Source organism: Epinephelus fuscoguttatus, linkage group LG3 (genome assembly GCF_011397635.1).
Source record: "Epinephelus fuscoguttatus linkage group LG3, E.fuscoguttatus.final_Chr_v1".
Taxonomy (NCBI): Eukaryota; Metazoa; Chordata; class Actinopteri; order Perciformes; family Serranidae; genus Epinephelus; species Epinephelus fuscoguttatus.
Genome location: NC_064754.1, coordinates 23,827,989 through 23,855,139, shown reverse-complemented (window position 1 = coordinate 23,855,139; position 27,151 = coordinate 23,827,989). Strand labels below are relative to the sequence as shown.

Genomic DNA, 27,151 nt, shown 5'->3' with positions numbered 1-27,151 from the left:
GACGTAGTGACAGATTAGGCAAATGTAACATAAATGTTATTTTATAAAATTTAACAACTACGGCTTTCACTTTAGTCATTTCCAGGAAACCCAATAATGCTGAATCTTGCAAAAGGATGTTAGGATGGCACATTTCTATCAATGAGGGTAAAGTGTTAGAAATGTCACTCAATAAAATGCAATACAATTCATTTTTCACACACTATAGTCTCTAAAATGATCATAAAATTTAAACAAAACCTCCCTAAAAAGTTTCAACATAAGATGATCACTATAAACATCATGAAATTAGGGTTTACTTCAAGGCTGTTCTACTACTAGACCATTATTTTCAGCTAAGTGTACCTAATAAACTGGTAAGTGAGTGCAAATGTCTATAAGGCTCTCGTGTATGCATATAGCAAAAAGACTCAAGCTCCCGTCACAACCATTTTTGACAGAATGACAAAAAACTTAAAACCACCAGGCAGAATAGAAGCAATTTTTACTTCAGGAAAAAAATGTGACAGTTGTGATGTGAACAAAACAGAGGAGAAGTTCATCCAACCCTGATGGGAAATGATGATGAATCAAAAACCTAATAACACAAAATCTGTCCACAATTACTCTTTTGTCAGGAACAGTCAGGACAATAATCATCTGCTTCAACTCTCCACCAATTTTCCAATCCACTCTGTCACACTCTTAAACCAGAGGCAAGCTGTAAAACTGTTCAGTGAGAAACATATTCTTATAAATACTCCCCAAAAGGCACTCCACAACAGGAATATGTTTCAGCAAATTCACTCAGGCACATCAATGATTGAAAGAGTAAAAACAGAATTTAAAAGTTAACCTCAATAAAAGCCAGCATGCAGGATTCCCCAAGTGCCTCACCTACTAAAGGAGACGTTGCATATGTAGGCAGCCAGGCTCACAAATGTGTATCACAGACAACACACACAAGTTAAGAGCATTCATATGTAGCAAGTCAGCCCAGATAAAGCCACTGAACCCAGGGATAAAACGTTCAGTAGTAGGTCATAATAAACTGCAGCATGTTGTCAGTCAAGTGAGCACCAGCTCCAGCAGTCACTGCAACCAGAGTCCCCTCACTGACATCTCTGATCACCCAAACTCAGTCCTTGTACTCTGTGTACTTTTTGGCCGACCCGTGCACCTTGCTGGCGGGGTACTTCAGTCTGTTCAGGGCCATTTTACGAAGCACCGCTTGAGGAAGGTCCACCCGACACTTCTCGGCCAGCTCCACCAGGTAGATCATGACGTCGCTGAGCTCATGCGCCAGCTGCTCCCGCTCAGACTCGGTCCAGTCCGGCAGGCCCTCGGCCACCTCCCCCCGCCACTGGAAGAGCTCCGACACCTCGCCCACCTCACCGACCATCGCCAGGAGCAGGTTGCGGGGCTGGTGGAACTTATTCCAGTCCCGCTCGTCTGTAAACTCAGCCTGCATCCGCCTAATGTCCTCAATGGTGGGCTCGGGGCTGAAGGTGAACCTCTCCGCCCCGGTGCCTCCGTTCTGCAGCCTGGACGGTGCCGCCTTGGCTGCTCCGTTCACCACAGCGGAGTGTGGCTTGTTGGCAAAAACATCATTGCCGCCATTTAAACACACCGATGTGTCATCACCATTTAATCCATGGGCGTCCTTTCCATTTGTAGCCATCATGTTTTATGGTTTTAATCAGCGGTGCCTGTGGAAAAGTCTGTCAACTACCCGCTCAGCAACGACCACGCGAAGAAGTCCCGCCAGTAGTCCAAACGGAAATGACGCCGCTCGTGTCGGAAGCCGGAATCTCACCAAGGCTGGGCTTTGTAGTTTTACTTTGAAACGAGCGGCGTTGTTACACATATAAAATGTCACTTTAAAAAACTACAACTCCCGTATTCACTGAGAAATCACAACATGGCTGCCTCCTCTGTTGCAGCAAGTGAGCTGCTTCATAATATGAGTAAACAGATATTAATATTATATCCAAAGACTTCGCGTGTATTAATCAGACGGATAAGCACATCAAGCTCGCGATGCGACAGGCAACCGAAGCTAAAAGCGAAAAGGTAAGTGAGGCTGTTAATGGCGAAATACTCTGTGTTACAGTGCCCCTGACCTGCCTCTATACTAACCTGTAGTAACAGAAGTAACGTTAAACGACAAGGTGTCCTAAAACAGTGGAGAATATAAGGGAGAGGACGTTTCCTCTGCCGAGTCGAATATTTTGGGGTTTAATCTGTGGCCACCCGCTAATTACCGAGGAAAAATAAGCTGTATTTAAATGGTCATCCATTTTTTTTCCTAGTATGTCAGGTTAAGTTGTAGCTATGGAATGCCATTTAAGTCAATATTCATTTAATAAATGCAAGAATAAATAAATAAAAATAAAGTAAATAAATATGGCTATGAAATAAATCCTGAAATAAACAATCAAGTGTATCTATCTATCTATCTATCTATCTATTTTTTATTTTAATTAATTAATTAATTTTTTTATTTTATTATTTATTTATTTATGTTTATTTATTTTTTTCCCTTTTTCAAGGGCCTTTGTCATTTATCTTTTTATTTTGACCCTAGAGGGCAACTAGTTGTACAGCAAGTAAAAAACAGACGTAATAAAAGACATGAGAGCACACATAAGAAATACTCAACAAGGGGGCGAGGAGAGGGGAACCAGTGATCTCAAGCAACAGTGGTCATAAACAATATCCATCAGTATCAACATGAACAACATCATCATCATCATCATCATCACCATCACTCATTACATGATCATAACAAGAGTAACAACCAGCCACAAGAGTAGCCTCAGTACTAAGTGTGACTCTAAAGCCTGGCATTTAAAAGAGAAACGGCAGTAGGAATGAAGACGTATTTGTATCTGTCACCAAGAGCCGAGAGCCAGAAGGCAAAAACTGGAACTCGGAGAATAAGGGGTGGGAGCTGTCAGAAAGGATGGCTTTAGCCTTCCTTACTATGTGTTTATGAAACAGGACAGATTACGTACTCTGCTGAACTCCCAAGATATTGCTACTCATTTTCACAATGCCACTTAGTGCATTTTTGGACATGATGTTGAGATTCCCAAACCAGCAGAGAAGAGAGAAGGTCAAGACAGACTCAATATAAGATCTGACAGGATCGTAAGAGACTTATCAATGTGAAACGTAGACAGTTTCCTGAGGCAAGAAGGATATTGCTGGCCATTTTTCCACAATGCCCGAGTATGGCAGTGACGCACTAATATTATATAACTCCACATTTATTAATTTCAGGTGACTTATATGTTGTATGCCACATTTATTTTGCAGCTGTTTTTGTTTCCATCTGTTATATTCTCATGACTAAGGCATGGGAATCTCACAGATTCAGACCAAAGCAACAGCACTGAATCACAATCTCTTTTTCCTCACTCCAACTCTCTCTCTGAGAGACAGCAGTAGCCTCTGTGGGTGGTGGATGTGAAAGGAGGGTGGGAATGGGGCAGGGCAAAATATGTGCTTCTTTATTTGTAATCTGTAAAGTGTTCTGTGACAATGCAGTTTTGTAAACGATATTATAAAACTAAATGTTCACTGACTGATTGATGTTAGATTAAAGAGAAAATTCCTCAACAATCTTTTGAATGGTATAATAAGAGCTATGCCGCTCACTTTCTCGCACTTTGAAAAGTTCCAGTCCAGAGAAAGCTTAAGAGCAAGAGCATCAGCATAACCTGGTGTTGTTGGCAGAGGAGCCATGTCTACGATTATTCTGAGCAACATGCGTGGAAATAATTGTGAATATTATATATTTGAATATTTTTCTCGCTTTACCTCTGATGGTCTGAATAAGAAGTACAGTCTCTGTGAGGGTCTGAAAAGTCACTAAATGTTGCAAGAAAGTCATCAAGTTGGCAACACAGCTGGAGTGTGGACTAAGAGATGGGATTCAGTGCTGTTCTGGTGGTGCTGCTTTGGTCTGAACTTGTAAGGTAAGGCCTTGTTCATTCGAATATAGCCAATGAAAATAAAAGCTGGAAATAAATGTGGATTTATGAAATAAAAGTCTCCTAACAACCAAAAATACTCCTGTTTTTTCTTTCATAAATTTGTAGTGTCTAAACCCAACCTCTGGGCTGGACAAAGTGGGCCCCCAGTATCCCCAAAAGCCCAAGATTCATTACTTGGTATGACTGTGTAAGTTAAGATAAAAGAGAAGCACAGTATAAAGTGACATGGTAAGGACCAGATACTGTCTTAAAAAGAGTCCCATGGTCCAAATCTGCATTTAACACTGTCATACTGCTTTAATGACTCATTTTCCCATAATAAATTGTGTTTAACCAGATAATCACACACAAAACGAGGAGCCATCTGTTATTCCAGCAAGGAAATATTGTACACAGAGAGAGGGGGATGAACAGCTACTTTGTTCCATAGGGAGCTAGGTTAATCTGACCATGCTTAAGGTGACCACACTCTGTTGTCTTCTGCAGTGCTTAATTCCAAATTAAATTTTAGGTCTAACCTCAACCAGTCATCTCTGTAATACTTGATCACTTAAAACTAAATTGAGCCTGAAGCCCAACCAAGGAGGGCAGTGCTACAGGACACATTCATTGAAGGAGTAACAGACTTTTACAATATTGCCACATCCCAATCATACTGCATAGTAGCTGCATACATTATGTACTCTATCCAATCTTGCCTCAGGACCCCCTTGCACTCTGAGCTTTCCTATTAATTAAAGGCAAAAATGCCAAAATATATATATATAAAAAGAACTTGTCTGCAGTAGAGAATTAACCCTTTAAAACCTGAGCAAATTTGCACAGTTTCTTTCAAAATCATGGGAAAACGACAATGAACAACGAAGGAAAAAATGATCCAAAAAATTGCAAGGAATTAGTAAAAAGAGAAAATTAAAAATAAGAAAATTAGTACAAATAAAATAAATAAAGAAACAAACAAACAAATTATTTGGAAAATGTGCTTAAATTTTATTTAAAAATTCTTCATAATTTTAAAATGTAATGAAAATAATTCTAAGTATAGTTTTTCCCTAGCTTTTTTTCTTTTTTCCCCATTTTTTAAAAATCATTTTCTGAATCTATCAATCTTTTGCAATTTGTGGGACATTTCTTACCAAGTTGCTCACTGCCTTTTTTCCCATATTTGTGGAAAAAAATTGCACCAATTTTCTCAAGGTTCAAAGCTTTAAATACTTGCAAAAGGTCACTGAAAGCAGCACAAGAAAAGTGATGTCACTCCAGGTTTCAAAGGGCTAAGACACCGCTCCTGTTTGAAGTGTATCCAAACATTTACTGGTGTCATTGCATAAAGCTACTTTTGGATGATTTTTGTTTGTTTGTTTGTTTGTTTGTTTGTTTTTTCATGGATGAGATTAAACAGTGTGAAAATTTTATATCATGATCACACTGACCAAAATGATTATGGTTATCAGTATTATCATAATCTTGTTAAAATATGCTCAAAATGTCCAAAAAGCACTGATACACATGCTGAAATCATTTCACGAAGTTTTATATTGAAAACCACAGTCACATTAGCAGCACTGTGCACTTTATGTTTGCATTTAATGATAACAAAGCCAATACCTTATGCAAATATATAAAACCATATCAAATATGCATTAACATTAAAGATAGCCTGTCTCTGAAATGCTTTCTTGAGTGTCTGTGTCACTGTAAATGACGATAAAGGGACCAGTAGCATCACTGGCTTTGCCTGCTACATGCACACTCTTTAAACAGGGGAATAAAACAAACCCATGTTGCATGCTGCGCCTGCATCTGAGAGACTGGTACTAACGTTGGTTGATGCTGGACAATATTTACTGAGTTTTTCAAAGCGTCAAAATCAAACACAGTTGTAATGATAACTCAGATTCAAAATGGTCATACCAGCCATCTGGATTTTTACTGTGGCTTTTCATAAAACAGTTGATCCCTAAACTGTAAAGTGGAGGTTTCTCTGGATTGTGTCCATCTTATGCCTGGCTCCTCTCTCTCCCAGTGCTGCCCAGCAGCTGGTTGGAGTGGTGGGTTTGGAGGTCCATGCCCAGATTAACTCGAACACCAAGCTGTTTTCCGGCTCACCGGCTCGCTTCTCGGCACCTCCGAACTCCCTGGTGTCACACTTTGATGCATCTTTACCAGGCACATTACCCGTAAGTGTTGTTTAGCTGAACTCAGAAAAAGATAACATGTTGTTTTGTGAACGCTGTCTTGTCATGTCATAAGGTAATGTCCCTGTGTGTCCTCAGGTCCTGAATAAACGATGTGTCGAAGCAGCAGTGATGACAGGACTGGCTTTGGACTGCACGATAAACAAGAAGTCACTGTTTGACAGGAAACACTATTTCTACGCTGACCTCCCTGTGAGTTTTCCTGCTCCCTGTCCTCCATTATTGCTTTCTGTGCAACATCTTGGTTTTAATCGATGGGCACACAGACATTAGCGGGAGGTACTCTATCTGACACACAGCAGTGTGAAGACTCTAGTCCTGTTTATCATGCTGCATCATTGCTTTTGCTTTGTTATAAGTTGTCCTCATCTGCCTCCAGTGTCTCCATCACAGCCTCTCCCGCTGAACTCTCCCGGCCGTGAGCTCTAATTTAAATAGTGAGCAAGTCTTGCTGAAGCAGCAAAAATATTATTTGCCACACGTACAGACAAATGACACAGAAAGCTGTTAAAGGAAAATGACCAGTGTTTTTTCACTCACCAGCTCATTTCCTTCAGTGCACTTCTATTTTTACATTATCCACAGGTCATTTCCCTCTTCATGCCAGTGCTGATAATTTGAGGATAGCTTTCTTTGATTCACGCAGTCGGTATCATTATTGGAGTTGTTAAAAACTCCAGGTAGTGTTGTTTATGGGAACAATTCTGGGTGAAGTACGTTTGATTATGAACTGAAAATTAAATAGTTAATTAACAGGAAGATATTTGTAAGCTTAAGATAACTCACATCTTCAGTAGTTCCACATAATGGACTTCATTTAGATACCAGCCTCTTACTTAGAGTCGGAGCTGTTGTTTCCTAATGATAACTCTCTCATTCTTAATTGAAACTCCTCATATAGTTACCATTTAGTACACTCCTTTAAAGCAGTATTAATTAACACATTTATTTATTTATTTATTAAGGCCGCTTGAAGGGACGTAGAATAAACATTGATACAGTATATTATTCACATAGAGCTGATGTGGTGAATTGGTCAACATTCACTCTTATTTTAGCTCTATTTTTGTATCCACCAACTCCTGAAGGAAATATCTGGCACTTTAAGTAGGCACTAACTTTGTTTATCAAATGTTTGGTGCTGGGCATTGAGCATGCAATGGGTTTTCAGAGCTTTTTAACTGGAAATATCTGCCTGCTGTGTCTGGAAATGATGGAGATGAGAGCAGGGAGAGTGAACCAGAATGATAAATATGCAGATCATAAAGCCAAAACAATTAAGTGAAAGATGCTAAAATGCTCCATCGAGCTGAGAGGAACTGCAGAGTTGGGTTATATTTTGCTGTTTTTTTTATCACTAAGAGTGACACCTTTCACACGTGTGCAGCTTTAAAGCAGCTGTAATCAGTGTTTTGAATAATAATATGACAAAGTGAAAGGGGTTGCTTGGAGTGATGAACATACAGATACAGTAATTACCACCCAAATCAGCAGCTGCCTTTATAATGAGTTTCAGCTCCTTGTTTGACTTTTAAGCACTGACTTTACAGGTTTCTTAATTATTTGATAAAATTATTTTATTATTCATTTATTTATTTAGCCTTTATTTAACCAGAAAGACCTCTTGAGATTCAAGAGTGTCCTGGCCAAGACAGACAACAACATAAAGTTAACAGAAAGTAAGATTACTGCAAAGAAAAGCCAAAAAGTATGTTAATATATACTAGAAATGAACCATAAAACACAAAAAAGGGCAACTACACATGATTATAAAGACCAGCTAAGATATACTGTGACACTGACATATAGCACCTTTTAAAACAACAACAATATTAATAATAATAATAACAGTAATAATAATTATAAAAATCATAAAATGACATCAAGAAAAAAACATACCAAAGTAAATGATAATAAAAAAAGAGGGCAAAACCTCAATAAAAAAATAAATAAATAAATGAATAGATAAATAATGATATATCAATACAATAAACAAGCAGACAAGCAACTCAGACAGCCTTATTTCCTCAGGCAGGTCTTTCCAGAGCCTCGGGGCTCTAAATGCAAAAGCTCTGTCGATTTAGTCTTCAGCCTGGACTCTGGAACAGACAGAATACCTCTGGCTAAGGATCTCAAACTATGCAAAGGTTCATAAGGGACTGAAAGGTCTCAAATATAATCTGGAGCCAGGCCATAAATAACTTTAATGGTAAAATCAATCCTAAAACAAACATGGAGTCAATGTAAAAAGGCTAAAAGATGTGTGATGTAATTGTACCTCTTGGTTCGGGTTAGTCTGGCAGCTAAGTTTTGTACAACCTGTAGTTGTTTCAGAGTTTTTTCATTATGACCAGAGGAGTTCAGTCGGGAACACTTAAGTCAAAGAAGACTTTATTTCCATTTGCAATATTATATTTGGCGGTATGACTCTGTTCTGGGGCCCTTCTGCCTTTCCTTGGGCCTACACAGAAAGTCTCTTCTACGCGCCTAAGTGGAAAGCCTGAGGCAGAGAGAGTACACCTGTCTGCCCTTCCATGCGCCTGTATGGAGAGCCTTAAGGCAGAGGAAGCACATCTCTCTGCTCTTCCATGTGCAATTGTGGAAAGCCTGAGGCAGAGAGAGCAAACCTCCCTGCCCTTCCGTGGGCCTACATATAAAGCCTAAGGCAGGAAGAGCAGCAGCAAAGACCCCCAGGGAAGAGAATAGAGCCAGCAGCAATGACAAACAGAAATGACATTTATAAGTCAGGCACAGCATGAAAAGGAGGAGCTGGGGTGGAGGCGGGTTGCAAAGCAGCTTGCAGAGGAAGCAGCAACAGTAGGCAGAGCGGTTTAAAGAGGGCGCCCTGAAGGAGATTTGCCAATTGGTTGCATAGAGAGGAACCATGTGATCTATCAGCTGACTCCCTTCCATCAGTCAGCTGCTCCACCAGTTAATTGGGCTGTTTGGGATCAGCTGATGTAGCTGGGATGTGAGCTGAGCTTGGCATTGTGTCCTGCCTGAACTAATACTATGCTCAATTTTTGGTTCACTCTCACCACTCTTAGAGCATCTTTTTGGCTGCAGCAGGCAGCTGTTTTCAGTAAAACAGCTCTTAAAACCCACTACACATTACCTGTTCAGCACCAGTTAGCAGACAGACACAGTTGGCGACTAGCTGATGAACATAGTGGAGCATTCAGCAGCTTAAGAACCACATATTTCCCTCAGGGACTGGTAGAGACTGAAATTAGAGGTAACAGAGAGTGACAACTGTATGGAAACAGGACTCCAAATGAAGACAAATGTTGCTCCATAACTGCTGGATCTGTTAAGAAGCAAGTGTTTGCTCACAAATTCACCGCATCAGCTGTAAAGGTGATGATATGTCAGTGTTTCCGCTGCCCCCAAGTGGCCAAAAAATGATTAACCGCAGCTTTAAATTTGTCTTATTACAGTGTCACATTTACTGCTCTTTCAGGTAGAACAGCCGTGTTTGCAGTGGTAGAGATATTCCAATAAAACTCTTTAACACTGATATTTCCATTTAACAGTCTCTCCCAACTGATGTTCGCTTTGCTCTCTGTAATGGAGTGCTCGCATGGCAAGGTTTCTCTACCCCTCAGAGCCCAGGGGTAATTTTACTGCCATTATGAGTGACATTTCAAGGCTTAGACGGAAAAGACAAAATGTCATGGGAACTCTGCGGTGACTTGCCCTACAGAGACCTTTTCTAATAAATCCAGAAATTCTCAGTAGAAAGGTGTTGAAGAATTTTGCATTTTGAGTGTTCAAAGTCAGGCTTTTCCTGGTAGAATATTATACTAACACAGCTTTGGGCAAAGTAATGAGGAGCGTAATTATGGACTGAAGAACTTGAGAGACAGATTTCCTTTAGTAGTATTTCATAGAAATGGCCCCAAAGAAGTGGATTAAAATGAGAGTACCCTCATGAAGTAGCAAGCAATACACTGAGTATGAGCTGCTATTTTTATAGTACTATTTTCATTACTGTATTGCACTGGAATAAATGATCTCTGTCTTTGATATTCCTGATTAGTTTCTTCTTCTTCTGATTAGATCTTGATAGACAGAGTTTCCTCCCCTTGTTTATATCTCACAGACTTAACTGGTTATCACACAGTTGCAGCCGTACATATTTTAATCACAGTGGTAGGGATACATTATCTCCCCAGAAAGTCCATGTATCTTTAAATTCCAGCAAAATCCCCTCCAGAAGCGCAGGGATTACTGTTGGGTTCCTCTCGCTCTTTTGTGTGTTTGCCCAAGATTGCATCACCTCCATTGGAGTAATTCACAACAGTTGACACACAGACACACACACACACACACACACACACACACACACACATACAGCAGGGACGATAATACCCGATTACAATTTTTATTTTTCCCCGAGATTCCCCAAACAACTCATGCTGGCAAGTCGAGCGTGAACCTCTGTTTGTGTTTTAGCTTCGCTGTGTGCACTGTGCACAATGCCCTGCTGTTGCCTTGTTTATAATTATTTAGTTTGCATTAGTCCCATCAGTTGTGCGAAAAGAGTGAATCAGCTGGATAAACTGGCGTCAGAGCAGTTTTAATTATGCAGATGATAAGGAATTTTTCACATTCGACCTAAAGTTTGAGTGTAATCAATGCCCGTAAAACCAGACCAGTAGCAGGATCGAGGGAGAAATTATCCCGCCCTTGAAAAATACATTTGTAAATTGCATTGTACATTATTGATATGTTCCACTAGAAATCCCTGATTGCTTTTTGTAAAACACCACAGTTGCTCATTAAATGATTAATGCTGCTGTCCGACCAGCATTCCCTTCTTCAATGGGAATGGCAGGCAAAGCACATATATAAAGTTTTTAACAGCCTTTTAATAACATGCCTCAGCAGCTCCACACTAACCTACCAGCAAAAGCAAATAATTGCAATTTCCTTGAGATATTAAGTTTGCAAATAAACAGACATGGCCTGGCTGTCGAAGCTTTGACATGTGTTTAATGAGAGCTATGAATGTCTTTGTGGCCCCCCGAGGTATAGCCGAGGAAAACATCAGTGTGCAGGCGCGAGGAATGATACGGCCGACTAAGTCTTGTTTGTTTAGTGACTTCGAAATTAGTCAGAGAATGACTCAGCATGGAAATGAGTTTAGCTTTGTGTGTGTGTGTGTGTGTGTGTGTGTGTGTGTCCGTGTGTGTGTCCCCACTGCTGAATGTACAGTGTGTGAGCAGGCGTGCATCTGTAACTTAGGATGTACAAAAGGGCGAGGAGTCACAGGGAGTGTTTGGAGCATCCCTGCTCATTAGGGCCTACGGAGTAACTTAATGTGGCTACCAGGATCTTATTAGCAACAGACGTGCCTCACCTCATCATTATGTGGCAATAACAGTTGATTTATTATGCAGGAAATGCAAATAGATGCTGTCTAATGTACAGAATGGCATGCTCGTGCGTCATCCAGCAGCAGACACGACTATTTCACCGGCAGAGACAAAACTCATGAAAAGATTAAGTAAGAAACAGGGGATTTCTGATAAGTTGCAACAGTATTCGCAAAGAATCCAGCAGATTTAAAGATTGAATCCACCACGAAGAACAGGAATTGAAAAAGAAAATCCCCCCCAATAGTCTGTGTTTTGCTCTCCTCTCCTCTGTTTCAACAGGAGGAGGTGTGGAGGTGATTGATTGTGTCGATCAGGCACATTGTACAGAGAGCCGGTGACTAACAGCCCCCCAATCTCTTCTCCCACGTCCTCACTCTCTTTAGCATAAGTATGATTAATGTGTAGTTCCTGTGATGTGGTTGCCATAGTAACGCTGGGAATTAATACTTGGGGCAGCAGATTCTTTTAGGAATAGAGGAGCAGATGAAATATTTATTCTTGTGCTTTTTCTGAGTAGGAACCTTGAGTGAGATGGCAGCACTCCCGCTGCATTATAATGACGGCTCAGCCAATCAGCCGGCGATGTGTTTAATTGATGCTGCCTGCGTCACCTTTTCATTGACCCATGACCCTGACTTCACTGAAAATAGAGGGATTTGTATGAAATGGATGTGTTTTCTTTTGATAAATCAAACCAATCACCAGAATAAATGTTGGCAATGTATGTGTCTGCAAAAGATTATTATATTGCAGACACATTGAAATGTAACATTTTTTAACATTTCAACAACACTGTGGTTAACATGTGGTAAGATTTAGGCACAAAAACCACCCGGTTGTGGTTGGGAAAAGATCCTGTTTCTGCCTAAATACGAGCTTCTGGGGGCACAGTCCAGGCTGAAAAGGCATTGATGTCTTAGTAAATAACTTCTTTTTTCCAAAGCACTTTCCCTGATGGAACCACAGCGATGGGAGGCTGAAAAATATCCATGTTTGGTGACAAAAAAACACAGAAAATGCAGCAATGACTCTAAAAAACAGCCTGTTTTATCACCTCAGCCTCTTAAAGACGAATGTTGATATGATACATATAAAATGTACAAATTTAATGTATGAGTGGTTTGCAGAAACGTACAAGTCTACTGTAAAACTGTGCCTAGTTAGGGTAACAAAAAAAGTTTGTCTTGGGTGCACTGGTACAATAGTCAAACAAGGAAGGACGGCAGAGGAGATACCTGCAGACAGATTTAGACTGAGACACACCTGGTAGGAATCTGTCTGTGTCTATATCTGTTCCTTGAAGCACTCATATCAGTAGCAAAGATGATAGTCAAGGACTGAAATATTTGCTGGTGTTTTTATCTATCTATTTTATTTATCTTTGAGGACCCTTTTTGTGCACAGATGTCTTAAATAAGTTGACTATTTTTGCATTAATCTCAGCCTGTGGATCTTTTTGTGGCTTTCCATGACTGGACAATGAACAGAATAGGCGAAAAGTTTGAAGTTTCATTTAGAATATTGACATTCAAATTCAAAATCAAAATTCGAATGCTGCTCAGCTTTATTTATTTATTTATCTGCGTGTCTATTCAGTCTGTTTAAACCCTGCATTTATGCACTGCTGCAGATTAAGATTAAGCTACACTTATTTTATTAGTATAATACTCTTCATAGATTTAGATTCCACTGATGACTGCGTAGGATTGTTTCCTTTCTTGTGTGATCCAAAAAATTCCAGTAACTTCACAGCATTCAAAAGTCAAATTTTATTGAAAAAAGAAAATTCATGATGATTCTGATGATTGAAAAGTGAATCAAAGTGAACCAGGATGATATCAGTTAGCAAAAGACTGTGGTATTTTATGAATGACATTAAACGATGATATTTTACCATTAGTCCTGCCTGGTGTGTGAGTTAGAATTTCCAATTACTCGTACTGCTACTACTGCCCATTATTACACAACCTTACTGTTCAGAGTTTTACCAGTCTAAATTTTTATCTAAATTCCAGGCTGGATACCAAATCACCCAGCAACGGCGGCCCATCGCAGTAGATGGCACACTGACCTACAGTCTTCTTGGAGGTAAAAAGAGGAGCCAGGTGATGAGGAAAACTGTCAGCATTAAACAGATCCAGCTGGAGCAGGACAGCGGCAAGAGTCTCCATGATGACTTCCGCAGCCAGACACTCATAGACCTCAACAGAGCAGGTAGCACCAGAGAGTTAGTCTTTGCCCTATTTATCCAAACTGTGTGCATCATCTGTGTAGCCAAAGCCTGATTTAGCTTATTTCTCAGTTCTATAGCCTGTTATTGTTGTCCAAATCTATTATAGCAACATCAGAGCCACAGAAAATGCTTTTTAAAGGGAAACTATATAGTTGTGTCTGTTTTTAAAACAGGAATGAATGGACATAGGTCAGAGTGCCACAGACAGTGAAAAAGTTGGAAAAGTTTTGAGAGACTTTCTAATGCATTGTTGGCTTTAATCTTTTTTTAATGAAATTTTTTTGACTGTAAGATTAATATTTTAGAACAACCCCCTTCTCCTATAACCCTTGGAAGACAAAAATGTCAGACAGACATTATCCTATAGATTTAAATTGCTCAACAAAGCGGAGACTGTCGAGGTTTGTTACAGAGCTCCATGGGATGGATACCTCAGAGATGTAAAACACAGCTGCCTTCACATGTGTCAGGTGTAGGTCTAATGGAGCTGGTGATGGAGCCAGACATGAGCTGTGGAGAGGAGGCTGCTGCAGCTGTCAGGGAGCTTCAGCTCATCCTGCAAGCCCTGGGCACCTGTCAAGGCAACATGTCTGGTATGGAAATCACTCTCTGTCTCCGTCTCTCTGCCGTCCTCTCTCTCTCTCAGCTAAACCCCTAAACCTTAACTTCTTTTCCACTCAGTGTGCATGTTGCCTGTCTTTCTCCACAGAGGGCCAGCTTAGAGTAGACGCCAATGTGTCCGTCCACAAACCGGGTGAGCCCCTGGGCGTCAGGACAGAGGTGAAGAACATCAACAGCATCCGGTACCTGGCCAGGGCTATAGGTAGGTTACAAACTAAAAGGAAGGATGGCAGAATATCTTAAGAGTGCAAGGTGTATTTAGGGAGCCTCATTGAACACTGTTCCATCTGAATGAGTCTCAACCGGCTGCATGATTGCTCACACACACTTTGAAAGTAAAGACCTTTTTGTGAGTTGACATTTTCACGCTGTATCACCCAGAAAGAATGACTGAAAGTATGTGTGTGTAATTATTACTGTATGTGTGTGCTGCAAGTCAAACTGGTAGTAAAAGGGAAGAAAAGCTCAGTGGTGGAATGTAACTAAGTACATTTACTCAAGCACTGCACTTAAAGGAGGAGTTAAACATTGTGTGAATGCACTTATTTGCTTTCTCCAGCCTGGCTCTTTTGTTTGTTAACAAGTTAACAAAATCCACCAACCAGCACCTCTGGAGCTCAGTAATTAGCCCTCTGTATCTTGTCTGTTAAGTCTATACAATGTCAAAGTGTGAAGACAACCCTCTTGATGTGAGGCGACAGTGCTAACCACTGGACCACCGTTTTATTTCGCTACTTAACAGATATGATTTGTTGTTATAGATTAAACGAGGCATTAGTGGGTGCCTTCAGAAATACTCGGAGTGCTGGAGCACACTTTGGCGCAAGTTGGACCGTTCGTAAATTCATAGTGCTGTTCAAATGTACCGTTCGGTTATTCAGAACACCACTCTCTTGGAGCAGCAGAGTGTACTCTGGGCACTCTGTCTGGGGAGACGGAGCAGCAGAGCGCCAAGCAGAGTGAATGTGTGATTAAGTTAACCATTCGTTAGTTAATGTAGAAAAAGAGCACTTTGTTTGTTTGAACAACAGTGCTCTCGTTTTATTGTAGAGAATCAGACTGGATGAACACCCAGTATTTGCCTGATATCACACAGAACTGTCAGCTGGTTATACTCCGCTACCACCTTCAGTCTGACATTGCGTCCATCACTAGGGTCCAACATATCTGTCTGAATCTAACCTTATTTTAAGTCCACACTGATGCGTAGCCATTCCGACATACTTATTTTACTGGGGTTTTAAGAGTGCAGCAGAGTGAAGTAAAACAAACTACAATGCTGGGCGATATTGAGAAGACATGTCAATTTAGAACAGCCCTGAAAGCAGCATCTATCTTGTCTATAGCGCTCACCATTGGTACTTTATTGGTTCTGGCGCGCCACCTGACAACACTTGACGACAGCTTGACAACAACATTAGTCCCGCTGTTGCGCTGATTGAGAAATCAAGTCCCCCTGCAGCGCTTATTGGTCATTTTTTATTTAAACAGAGAGCCCGCTGTGTCATGTCGTAATGCCAGATGAATCAGTCAACTCAAATTTGGGGAAGTGGGTTGATTCAAAGGTCTGGACTCCTGCAACAACAGTATAAAAAATACTTTAAATTAGCTCCTACGTGACCAATAACAACAGTAAAATGCTGTGTCCATATTAATCCATCAGTATTAATAATCCAGTGATATAATATCTATTATTATAACACTCTCAGTGTCCATATTTGTTTTTACACTTAAGGTAGATTTTACAAATTCTAGTTTTACATACTGAGGCTAAAGCAGTGGTTCTTAAACTGGGGGATGGGTCTCTGGGGGGCATAGAGCCGCTGCAGGTGGGGCGTGGCTGACCAAGGAAAAAATATATGAAACAGAGTTGAATGAATATGATATGTTGGAAAAATAAACAAACAAGAGTTTGCTGATGCTATCATGCTGTGCTTTATTTCACTAAAAATCAACATGGATCCCACTTCTCCAATTATTGTTAATGACTGATAAAAATATTGTGTAGCAGGGGGAGCAAGATCTTTTTTCGGCTTCTGAAGGGGAGCATGACAAAAAAAGTTTGAGGAACAGTGCACTAAAGTAATATTTTCATTTTTGTCGCAGTGGAGTGTTGTCACAGTGTGTTATTTCTCCTTTTACATTAGTAAATGATGAAAATACTTGCTCGAACAAACAGAAGCCAACTGTGTTTCTGTCCTGTTTGACAAAAATGTCATATTTTTATTGCTGTCATACTTAAAAATAGAATTTGTTGTTGGAGTGAAAACAAGATAGCTGATTTTATGAAGAGACATTAAGACAGGAAGCATAGTTAACACTGACAGTAACTTGTGAAGCAGAAGTTTCGGACTGACAACCAGTCACAAACAATTAGCGGTGTGATAGCAGCGTGTGATGCTGATTTGGCTTCTCGCAGCTGCTGACTTAAAAAAAAAGCATAGATTTTATGTCGACTCCAACTTCACCGACTGTTGATTGAGCTCCAATTAAAACAGCTGACAAAGAACTGCAGCCAGAAAATTTTAGCATTTTTATGTGCAGGTTTTTAAGCGTGGTTTGACATGCCGTAGCGCTGCGCTCGAATTATTTATCACTGCAGTTGTATCACATTTACTCTGCTGCCGAATTGGTATTTAAAAGTCATGGAGAAAAACATCGTTTATCACAGTTATAATGTGGCAGCAGTCAGAGACCCGAGGAGTGCCAGTGTATCAGAGCAGATGTTTGGCATTTACCACAAAATTACATTTGTGTGTTCTGGTCTTATTGAATAAACTGTCTGTATTTGTGGTCATGTTCTGCCTTTACATCACCAGACTATGAGATCCAGAGACAGATCGAAGTCCTGCAGAGAGGGGGGACGGTGCAGAACGAGACCCGGGCGTATGATTCCAAATCAGGGTAAGAAGATGACAGAGCAGGGGCCGTGATGCCAGGCTTGAGCCAGCTCAGCACCCTGTGACTGGGATCTCTGCCTGGTTCATTAGTCCCGAGCTTTGCTGAGAAGGAACCATCATGGTAATCATGATGAATAGAGTCATTTGGATGCCGCCGTCATCCTGTGTTATCTGTGAGCTATGTGCTACTCACTGGCTTATGAGCTCACAGAATGAGCCAGCGTGCACACAGCTGAGGCCTTGATCATCTTCTGGTGCTCTGCCTCCTCCCCATGAGGCCTTGCATGTTGGAGGTACAGGGTGGTGCGTGTTAAATTGAGTGTGTGATGGCCTGTGATTGGCTGTTTCTTCTGTTTCCTGTGAAGGTGGCTACAGATTTGACTACACTGGTTTGGAGATAGCAACGCTGACTGGAAGGCATTACAACATTTTTTACCATCATGACATTTTACCAGGGTGTGAGATGTAAAAAACTGTATAAGCTGCTGCTGGCGATAGAATTCATTGTAGTGTGTATCACACTGTCTAGGCTTGGGTGATATGTGACAATTTTTCAACCAGCCGCTGTCAACCTAAAAACCAGCACTTGCCAATATATTTGTGAAGGTGCCATTGCCCCCTCCCCCAAAATACAACAAAATAAAAAACACAAAACCCATCTTGAAACATAAAATATGATTTTTGTCTCATGGCGGAGACGAGGTTAGAACTGTTGGAGAGTTTTCTTGGCAGCTTTGTGTCTCTCACACTCTGCAGGATTCCACTGCTTTAATTTCCATCCTGCTGAGTTTGAAAAACTTTTTGCATAAAATACACCTAGTCTGGTATGTATTGCCTTGAACTGGTATCAGCTACACTGTGAAATTAAGGTTGAGTAGCCAGTCTTTATTGAATTTGCACAGTCAAATTCACAGACAGTGGATCTTCTGCTCTGAGCATCCCGGCCAAAAACAAAATATGAGTGTTGTTGGTTCCACTGTGCTGAGCTGTGTGACATCAATGCAAGAGGAGGTAGCTAAATTATTTCTAAAATATAGATGTTACCAATTATTATTTTACAATCCAATGTCTTGGCATTTTAAGACAATACCAAATAAAACCTTATTTTTAGATGAATGAATTCAAGACGTTTTAGTAATCTGTGGGAAGTTTTACAAGCTGTACCACACGTGTTTATGAATGAAACATGTTAATCAATTATGATGTCTGCCTCATTTTTCTTCCAGGGAGACCATTCCTATGAGGGACAAAGAGGGTCTCCAGGACTACAGGTGAGTGTGAGTCTGTGGGCTCTCTGCTAATCTGTGCTCGTTCTTTGTCCCGGGAGCTTGGGTTTATTGATGTGGAGTTATGATATCAAAAGATGATCTTGTCCCCAGTGGGGTCTGAAAGAGGATAAGGGCCTCTAAGTGGCAGCTAGAGGGAGAGAAATAAACAAGGTGTGGACCTCAGTCATGTGTACGTGTGTGAGTTGAGGAGGGGGAATGATAGATGGACAGGTTTACAGCTGATGCAGTCACATGATTAGGGGAGCAAGTGAAATGTGACAAGTGTGGTGTCAAGAGGACTATTAGTATCTAAACAAAAGTCAACCTCCTCTTCTCAAAGCTTATCTGTAGTGCTGATAAAGCACCCCCCCCCTTCTTTTTTTCTCCTCCCCTCATCCTCCCTTCAGGTTTATGCCAGAGCCCAACCTGCCCCCTCTGATTGTGTATGAAGATAACGCATCGCTGCCCACTGGCATTGATGCGTGCCAGGCGGTGGTGGTGCAGAAGATAAGGGAAGGGCTGCCGGAGCTGCCCAGTGTCAAAAGAGACAGGCTGGTGCAAACATACAGCATCCTGCCCGAGCACAGCTTCACTCTGGTGGTGAGTTTATAAGTGGGTGAAAGCAACCGGTGAGAGAGGAGTTGATTCCCTCACTAAATCTGTTTCCTGCATCTTTCTTTTAATTGCCATCTGATCGAGTCCAAGCAGAGTCAGCTTGGATGCAGTTCTGCTTGGCAGCTGCATACCGCCGGACTCTGCTGGACTCTGCTGGACTCTGCTGGGCTGACTTGATCCTAATTAGATAATATTGCATATGAAGTGATGAAAGCATTTTTCACGGTGCTTTGTTGCAGAATGAGGACGGGCTGATGGAGTACTTTGAGGCAGTGTTGAAGGCGACCAAGAAGGAGCCGAGAAAGGTGATTGGCTGGGTGACAAACGAGCTGGTGGGTCACCTGAAACAGCAAGACATGAGTGTGAGCCAGAGGTGAGACGCTCGCACACATCCCTTCATGTAGCTTTTACAGTATTCACATAATGCTTAATGTTTGTCTTGCAGGTTTGACTTTTTTTTGCCAACTTGGCTCATGAGTGCAGAGCTGTTGTGCTGCCAGTGCTCAGGTCTCAGGTCCAGCACAGGACCCCTCTGAGCCTCTTGTGTTTGGCTCACCCACTTTGTACCTTTTGCATGCTGTATCTGAAATGTTAGTCATTTAGAGCTGTGGCAAAAGAAGGAATGAAACCTGTATGTAAAGGCACACATGCCAGCTTTACTGCAGCTGCTTTTAACTTGAGAGTCAGGAGATCATGAGTTACTTTTCTCTGAATATACATAAAGTTTCGCTTTGTGAACAGTTTTCAATCTGAAGGCCTCCTTTGATAAATAAAACATCCTTCAAAAAAAAAAAAAGGTGACACTTTTCACTTGAGGGGGTCCCTGGCTTAGGGGTTAAGAAGCTGACCATGAACCACGACACCCCAAGTTCATGTCCAGCCGGCGACCCGTCTCTCTCATCTCCCCCTCTCCAAAGGCCTGTCATCTCCTCCATGTCTGTAATGATGGCATAAAAATGTCTGTCAGGCTTCTCTTTATTTTAAGGAGTCTCAAGCCACTGCGTCAAGGGTTAACTCATGTGGAAAACTGTGATTTTATGTCAAAATTAATTGTCACCTCAAAGTGATTTAGTATCTCCGGTGTCACAAGTTCAGCTCCGTATCCTTTGACTCATGATTAAACTAAAGTCTGAGACACTTGAAGGAACCGAGCATTTATAGCAGATGGTTATACAGACAGATTTGGCACACAAAGAATACCTCAAGCTCTTGAAAAATCCCAGTAGCAAAGCCCTAATCCCCTCTTGATAAACACATACATGAGCATTAGATCTCAGTTAAATCAATAACACCAAAAACTCAGCACATAAGGGGGAGTTTGGGGTGGTGGAGAGGAATCTGGCAGCAAATTGAGTTGGCATGAGTGAAGTTGCAGTCAGACCAAAATTTGCCAGACAAAATTTACTCTCGTGGAGTGGCCAAAAGCAGGAGGGATAGGAAATAGCATGGGTAGGGTTGTTAACATGAACTGCAGGAGCCAGGCTAACATCAGCAGTGTGCAAAGTTGTAAATTATATCGCACTTACTGTCATTAACCTCTGTCCCTCACTGTCCCTGTGCTCACTGAAGCTAAATGGCATACTGTCTTCTCTGCTGCTTGTGTTTTTCACAGTGCAGTTATAAAAAAGGCCTCACAACAAAGTTCACTGTGATTGTGCTAAATGCACAACTGGAAGCAAAATTGTCTCACCCTCTGACACTTAGAAATGAATTTGAAGTGAAATCCAGACTTACTGCAGCTTAACAGTGAGAAGTATCAGGTTATGATGGCAGTGCTGTACACCTGCATGAATACAGTTCACACGACTGTGAGTGAGGCAATGATCATGGCGCATAAGTGAAGCAGCTGATGCAAGAGCGACTTCAGTGCTCAGGTGACAAGTCTGGTAATTTGGGAAGCTTTTTGGTAGATCGCGATGAAAAGCAACTAAAATTCTGCTAGGGGTCGTGGGGGGGATGGGGGGGGTCAAGGTCAAATTTATTTATATAGCACATTTAAAATAACCAAGGTTTGCCAAAGTGCTGTACAATCTAGAAAGCACTAAAGTATTAAATACAACTATAGAAATAGAAAAATACAGTATTAGAGCACACAGTACATAGAAATATTAAGAGTAACAATAGAAAACAAAATAAAGTGCACAATAGGCACAAAATTCAATAAAAACAGTCCATACATCGGCAATGTTCGGTTCAACATGCGTCAAATGCTAACGAGAAGAGGTGGGTCTTCAGCAACGACTTAAATATCTCAAGAGTCTGGGCAGATCTAATATACAATGGTAAGCTGTTTCAGAGCTCTGGAGGGGGGGGGTGGGGGGGGGGGGGGCTGGAGCCTATCCCAGCTGACACTGGCCGAGAGGCAGGGTACACCCTGGACAGGTCACCAGACTATCACAGGGCTGACACATAGAGACAGACAACCATTCACACTCACATTCACACCTACGGACAATTTAGAGTCACCAATTAACCTGCATGTCTTTGGACTGTGGGAGGAAGCCGGAGTACCCGGAGAAAACCCACACTGACACAGGGAGAACATGCAAACTCCACACAGAAGGGCTCCCTCACCCTGGGTTAGAAAATATGTTGCCAAGTAAAATACATGAGAAACTTTGGACCTTCAAACACATCAAGAACCCCTACCTCAATGTACATGGCTGTTGCCGCAGCGGCCCGGGTTCCACTCCACCTGTGGCTATTTGCTGCATGTCATTCTCTCTCTCTTTCTCCCACCCTGTCACGCTTAGCTGTTTTGTCAATTAAAGGCCAATATGCCCCAAAAAATCTGAAAAAATAATTATTATTATTAACAATGCAATAACGTGTTTGATGATTGGCTGACAATATTTAAAGAGCCCTACATGTAAAACCTTATTTGTCCCATTTTACCTGATGTCCAAATTACATGACTTCACCCTGTGCTTCATATCTAGTGACGACGCTGCCAGTTAATAAAGTTTGCTCAATGATTAAATGGTTAAACTTTTTATATGCACAGCAGTCGCAGCTGGCGTCATACTGAATAAAAAAACAGTGGCCACAGTCCTATTGATATTCAATTTAGTAAGCAAGGAAAAATAATAAGTGGCTATCTACTGAATTGAGCGAAAGCAAACAGTGCAGAGCAACAAGAATCATAATAACAAACTCACTTCAGTTGTAAAAAAATCAATGTAATTTTGGGGTTGCTTCTCTTGACGCACTTTACACAAACCTTCAGTTCTTCGCTCAACAGGAGACGCCACTAAAATCAAGTTATTGAACTATTTTCCCTCTATTCCCCAATTATTAAAGCACAATTAGCTCCAAATTGTGTTGAGTAGTGCTCAGAAAAATGTTTTTACAGTCAAGCTACAACATCTGCACAATGACAGCACATCAGGTTCAGTTTGATAAAATAACTCTGTCCTGTCTTTGAACCATTCTACAGTGTACTCCTCTGGTTCGGTTTGATTGGCATCAAGGATTATTAGATTCTTAGTGTTCACAAATGCTGATTAGACCGCAGAATGCTATACAGCAATAACGTGTGAGGTCATAAATCATCCAATATTCCCTCATTCTTTGTGTCTGTCGATGAGAAAACCCCTGCGACAGTCTGACAGCACGTCAGAGAAAAACCTGCTTTAACAAATCCAATTACATTAGTGAAATCATTACTTTTTGGAAGAAGGTGTTGTTTTGATCTCTCCCTGCTGAAGGCCTGTTAGCTGGAACATGTTTGATTTTGTAAATGCTGCAAACACTCTTGAAATTGAATAAAAATGTTTCTGATATTTTGATACAATGAGAAATTGCCATGGTACCTTTCACACTTGCCAATCTAGCCACCGGCTATGAAAAAAAAAGCACACTAGTTGTCTCCCACTGTTTTTGTTTATGGCATACGGAGATGCTGAATATCAGAGACTCATTTCAACACGTTCTTAAAATGGCAGTTGAATAGTGACGGCAGCTAACAGGAAAATGAGGGTGGTCGGATGCATCTGTGCTGTGTTTGTGAAGCTCTGACTGTCACCCTCCAGATCACGACTTTAGAAACTTCACTTCAGCTCGTTGAAACTGTAATGGATATTTTTCCCTGTCGTTCAGCTCAGAGCAATTTTGTTCCATGATCATTTGTCAGAATAAAAAACTCAGAGTCATTACAGAGCAAATGAAATTGAAACGAGTAATGGGTTGACGTCAGCGCAGATGCTGTGAGCTTTACTTTATCTACTATTCCCAGACTGTTGTGAAGCGTTTGTGTGTGAGTAAACCACAAAGTAGCTGGTGTTTATTTATGCATGATGCTGCATTTGCTTTGCTTGAAAGGAGGAGAGTTAAAGAAAAACAAAGAGTGGCCGGCAGGACTGTCAAAAGCTGCAGGCGGGGGAAGAAACAGAAACTCAGCTACACACAGCAACCAGCATTTTGGGTATAAAGAAAAAGGTTGCAAAGAGTTTTGATGAGGATGCATGTATCCCCCGGTATGTCCACGTGATGACTGTTTATCAAATCTGTTGGTGCTGGCTCTCCTGTATGAATGCGTCCAAACCTGCTTTTCTCCCCTGTGGCTCCATGCCCTTGAGGAGGATAGAGAAAAAAAAGAAATTGGGAAGCATATTGGTTAGGCAGGCAGAGAGGTGAAACTCACCAGACGTGTCATGTCATTAAGAGCTTGTTCAGGTGCTCTGACCAGCTGAGACAGGTCAGTCTACCAAGGTTTCCCCTCACTAAAGTTGCTGGCAGCTGCCTATGAGGAAATCTCACTGTGGCTGATTTGTGGTAGGTTGATGACAGCATAGGACAGAAGTGGAAAATATCTCACCAGACCTGTTAATGCCTTGCTAAAATGTGAAAACAAGTGTAGTGCTAATTGTGTGTAACTGTAACTGTGTATTACTTTTGGCTCACTATTTCAACTGTTTATTCCATAGACTAAAAGGAAATAATGGAGGTAGCTACCGTGGTGTCACCCACTGGTTTGTGGACTCTCGTTTTGGAGCCTCAAGTTTGGCATTTTGGCCATTGTCATCTAATTTTTTTGGAGCCAGAAGTGACCATATTTGGGTGGAGGAGCGAGGGGTGGATCTGATGAAGAAGAAGCCGAGGCACTATTGCAGACAGCCTGTCACTCAAAGCAGCCTGTCCTTAATTATGAGTATTTTATACTTTAATAAAATGTAACTAACCAGATGAGTCATATAAAAATTCACCCCCTGTACAGTTGTCATGAACAGAGAAATCAGCCATAGAGACCAAAACTGTTTTTTGCACCAGGCTGCAAACATGTTTATTTCTGCTGTGAATGTGGGGGTCTATGAGGATTGACTCACTCTTTGAGCCAGCCTCTAGCGGCCGTTTAAAGAACTGCAGTTTTTGACACTTCACTTTTGGCTTCATTTTTTAGCCCCAGAGGTTGCCATTTGGTTTATTCATTACTTTTAGCTACTGTGTGTAGAGAACGTAAAGGTACATTTCCCATGTGGAATGCAAATTTGCATTCCTAATAATAATGAAGGCATGACTGCCCACACTCTGTCTCTGATTGGCTTACCCTGATATTCCTACCCCAACCTTGACCAATCTCACTCTTCTTGCCCTTAACCTAGCCAACTTGATCAACGAAGTACTAGTCAGGGAGAGTGGGGCAGGTCATGCCTTCACTGTCCTGGAAAATGCAAATTTGGGTGTGGGACAGGGGTGCTGTTCTGTGAGGTACACACCCAAAGTGTATGCACTCAGTCCAAAAACGAGATTTTCATTGTCCGAGCAGCCTAAGCGTGTGGAGGTAGTACTTTAGGGTCTGTAATCCAGCCTGGGGCTGCCGAGTCACATGGATCTTTGTTGTTTATCGTGATTCCAGATACCATCACTTGACCACTGTAGCAGGCACAAGATAGCGTCCCCGTCAAAAAACAATGTGTGGTCAACTTAGCATTCTCTATTCAATCTTATTTCAACAGTTAATTTATAATTTAGCAAACTATTTCAACCATTTTATTAATTTGCGAATTGATAATACTATTCGCTGTTTGTTTTACTCCTTAACACAAAATGTGTATATATTTAATCAAATTATAATTCCTGATTTAGTTAATTAGTTGAGCGTTCCATGTGCCCCCTGGCAACTGCAGAAGTAGCCTTGGTTGGGAATGAGCGTCCTATTTGACACACAAACACTGTGCCTAACCAAGTTGTGTGTGTAAAGATGGATACTTTTCATCTATTTTTCCACTGTGTCTCGGCCGTGTTTGGACGAGGGTTAGCTGAGATGGACTGTCTGGTGTGCAGTGCACAGAATGAAACTCTGTCTGCACTTAATATATTCTAACAGGCTCCTTGATTCTGTTTGTCTGGTAGCCTGGGGAATAAACAAGAAGACATACGAAAGACAAACACATTATAGTCAAATCACAAATGTTGATAGACTCATTTGTCCTCTCAGTCTCATACTCCCACTCTTTCTCTCTCCTTCTCCCCCACCTTTTCTATCACTAATTCTTCAGTGCATGTATTAAACTGTAATTAAATTACCCCTTCATTCGATTTCAGCCCGATCTCTCCTTCTGCCCTGGCTGAGCTGCTGGAACTCCAGGAAACAGGACACATCTCCTCTACGGTTGCCAAGCAGGTCAGTCAGCTGCACAGACCATGCAATTACCCCCTTCTATCTGTCACTCAACACACGCACACACACACACTCACACACACACACCAGCTAGTGTTTGTTTGTGTTTTCCTGGTTTCTCCACCGCTCTCAGGTGTTCCAGGAGATGTGGAGGTCATCGGGCAAGACGGCGCCACAGATAATCCAGGAGAAGGACTTGGGCCTTGTTAGTGACACCGCACAGCTGCAGAGCATCTGCCAGAAGGTGGTGGACTCGCACCCTGATGAGGTGAGGGCTCACATGCAGGGTCTCACTTATACATTGATTTGTTTTTTGTTTCTTCCATGTTTGAGGTTGTGTTTTTGTGTTTGTGCCTCTCTGTAGGTTCAAGCCATCAGAAATGGAAACAAGAAAGTTCTGAACAAGCTCATGGGCCTCGTTCAGAAGGAGACCAAAGGCAGAGCTGACCCAGTTCTGGTGAGGGCAATTTTAGAAGAGAAGACCTCATGAGGGCCGGACTGATCTGCAAGACTCAGCCACAGCATAAAACTGGTGACAGTCAAGTTGAAAATTAAGCTACCATCCTTAATTTCAGCATTTTTGTAAATACTGAACATTCATTATCTTCTGTATTTATGTGTTTAAAATAAAGCTTTTCAGATTAATACTCTCTGTGGCAGTGTATTGTATCATTATTCGGTTAAATAGATAGAAGATACAGTAAATATGTTTTCCCATACTGACCGGGTGATGAAATTTGATGACACCTATAAAGTGGAAAAAGTAAAATCTGCAAAAAAAATAAAAAATAAAAAAATGAAGCGCCTTGATGAATACTTGAAAACTCATTCAGTGTTTTAAGATGTTTATAATGTTAGGAAATAAAAATTTCAAGATCAGTTCCCCGAAACAGGCCTGCTTAAAATCCAACACAACACTTTCAGTATAACTTTGTGTACCAGTGGCCGCTGCCATATTGGCAATCATGGTCATTTGTGAGGCCTGACAGTCACACAGGATGATCAATCTGCTGATATGACACAACAGCAACAGCAACATTGTCTGTCTTAGACATCCAGGCAGGAGAGCGATCAATGAGCTCCCTCTTGTGGTCGAATCACGTCATCTACCTCATAATACCATCAGTAATATGGTGCATAAAACATGCATTCTCTCTGGTATTGCCGTCTTCATCTTAATAGCATCAATCCTTCCTTTCTTAAACTCCTTGCCTCTAATGGTTTGTAAACTCAGCGCAGTTTACTTAAAGGTAGTAATTTAAGAGAAGTCTTATTTTGAAACTAAATAATATCCAGTATTTTTGCACCAAATCCAACTTGGAGAAAATAAAAATGA

General features: G+C 41.2%; 2 protein-coding genes across 2 annotated transcripts; one reads left to right on the top strand and one right to left on the bottom strand.

Moving 5' to 3' along the window:
- Window positions 1–466: 466 nt before the first annotated feature.
- On the bottom strand, window positions 467–1,744 carry dctpp1 (dCTP pyrophosphatase 1). The gene has a single exon (XM_049571261.1). The coding sequence runs from the start codon at window positions 1,661–1,663 to the stop codon at window positions 1,118–1,120; it is 546 nt and encodes a 181-aa protein (XP_049427218.1). The 5' UTR covers window positions 1,664–1,744; the 3' UTR covers window positions 467–1,117.
- A 141-nt stretch (window positions 1,745–1,885) lies between these two features.
- gatb (glutamyl-tRNA(Gln) amidotransferase, subunit B) lies at window positions 1,886–26,394 on the top strand. The gene is made up of 13 exons (XM_049571249.1): window positions 1,886–2,052; window positions 6,007–6,160; window positions 6,257–6,370; window positions 13,575–13,773; window positions 14,263–14,385; window positions 14,502–14,615; window positions 17,233–17,317; window positions 18,540–18,584; window positions 18,989–19,181; window positions 19,436–19,569; window positions 25,740–25,818; window positions 25,949–26,083; window positions 26,180–26,394. Exons 1-13 carry the CDS (start codon window positions 1,901–1,903, stop codon window positions 26,303–26,305), a joined length of 1,653 nt encoding a protein of 550 aa, XP_049427206.1. The 5' UTR covers window positions 1,886–1,900; the 3' UTR covers window positions 26,306–26,394.
- Window positions 26,395–27,151: the final 757 nt, after the last annotated feature.

Excerpts from the sequence above, each read along its gene's own strand:
- gatb (XM_049571249.1), top strand. The coding sequence starts at position 1,901 with ATGGCTGCCTCCTCTGTTGCAGCAAGTGAGCTGCTTCATAATATGAGT. Across the intron at positions 6,371-13,574 it reads ATTTCTACGCTGACCTCCCT|GCTGGATACCAAATCACCCA; the intron begins GTGAGTTTTCCT and ends TCTAAATTCCAG. Across the intron at positions 26,084-26,179 it reads TGGACTCGCACCCTGATGAG|GTTCAAGCCATCAGAAATGG; the intron begins GTGAGGGCTCAC and ends GCCTCTCTGTAG.
- dctpp1 (XM_049571261.1), bottom strand. The coding sequence starts at position 1,663 with ATGATGGCTACAAATGGAAAGGACGCCCATGGATTAAATGGTGATGAC.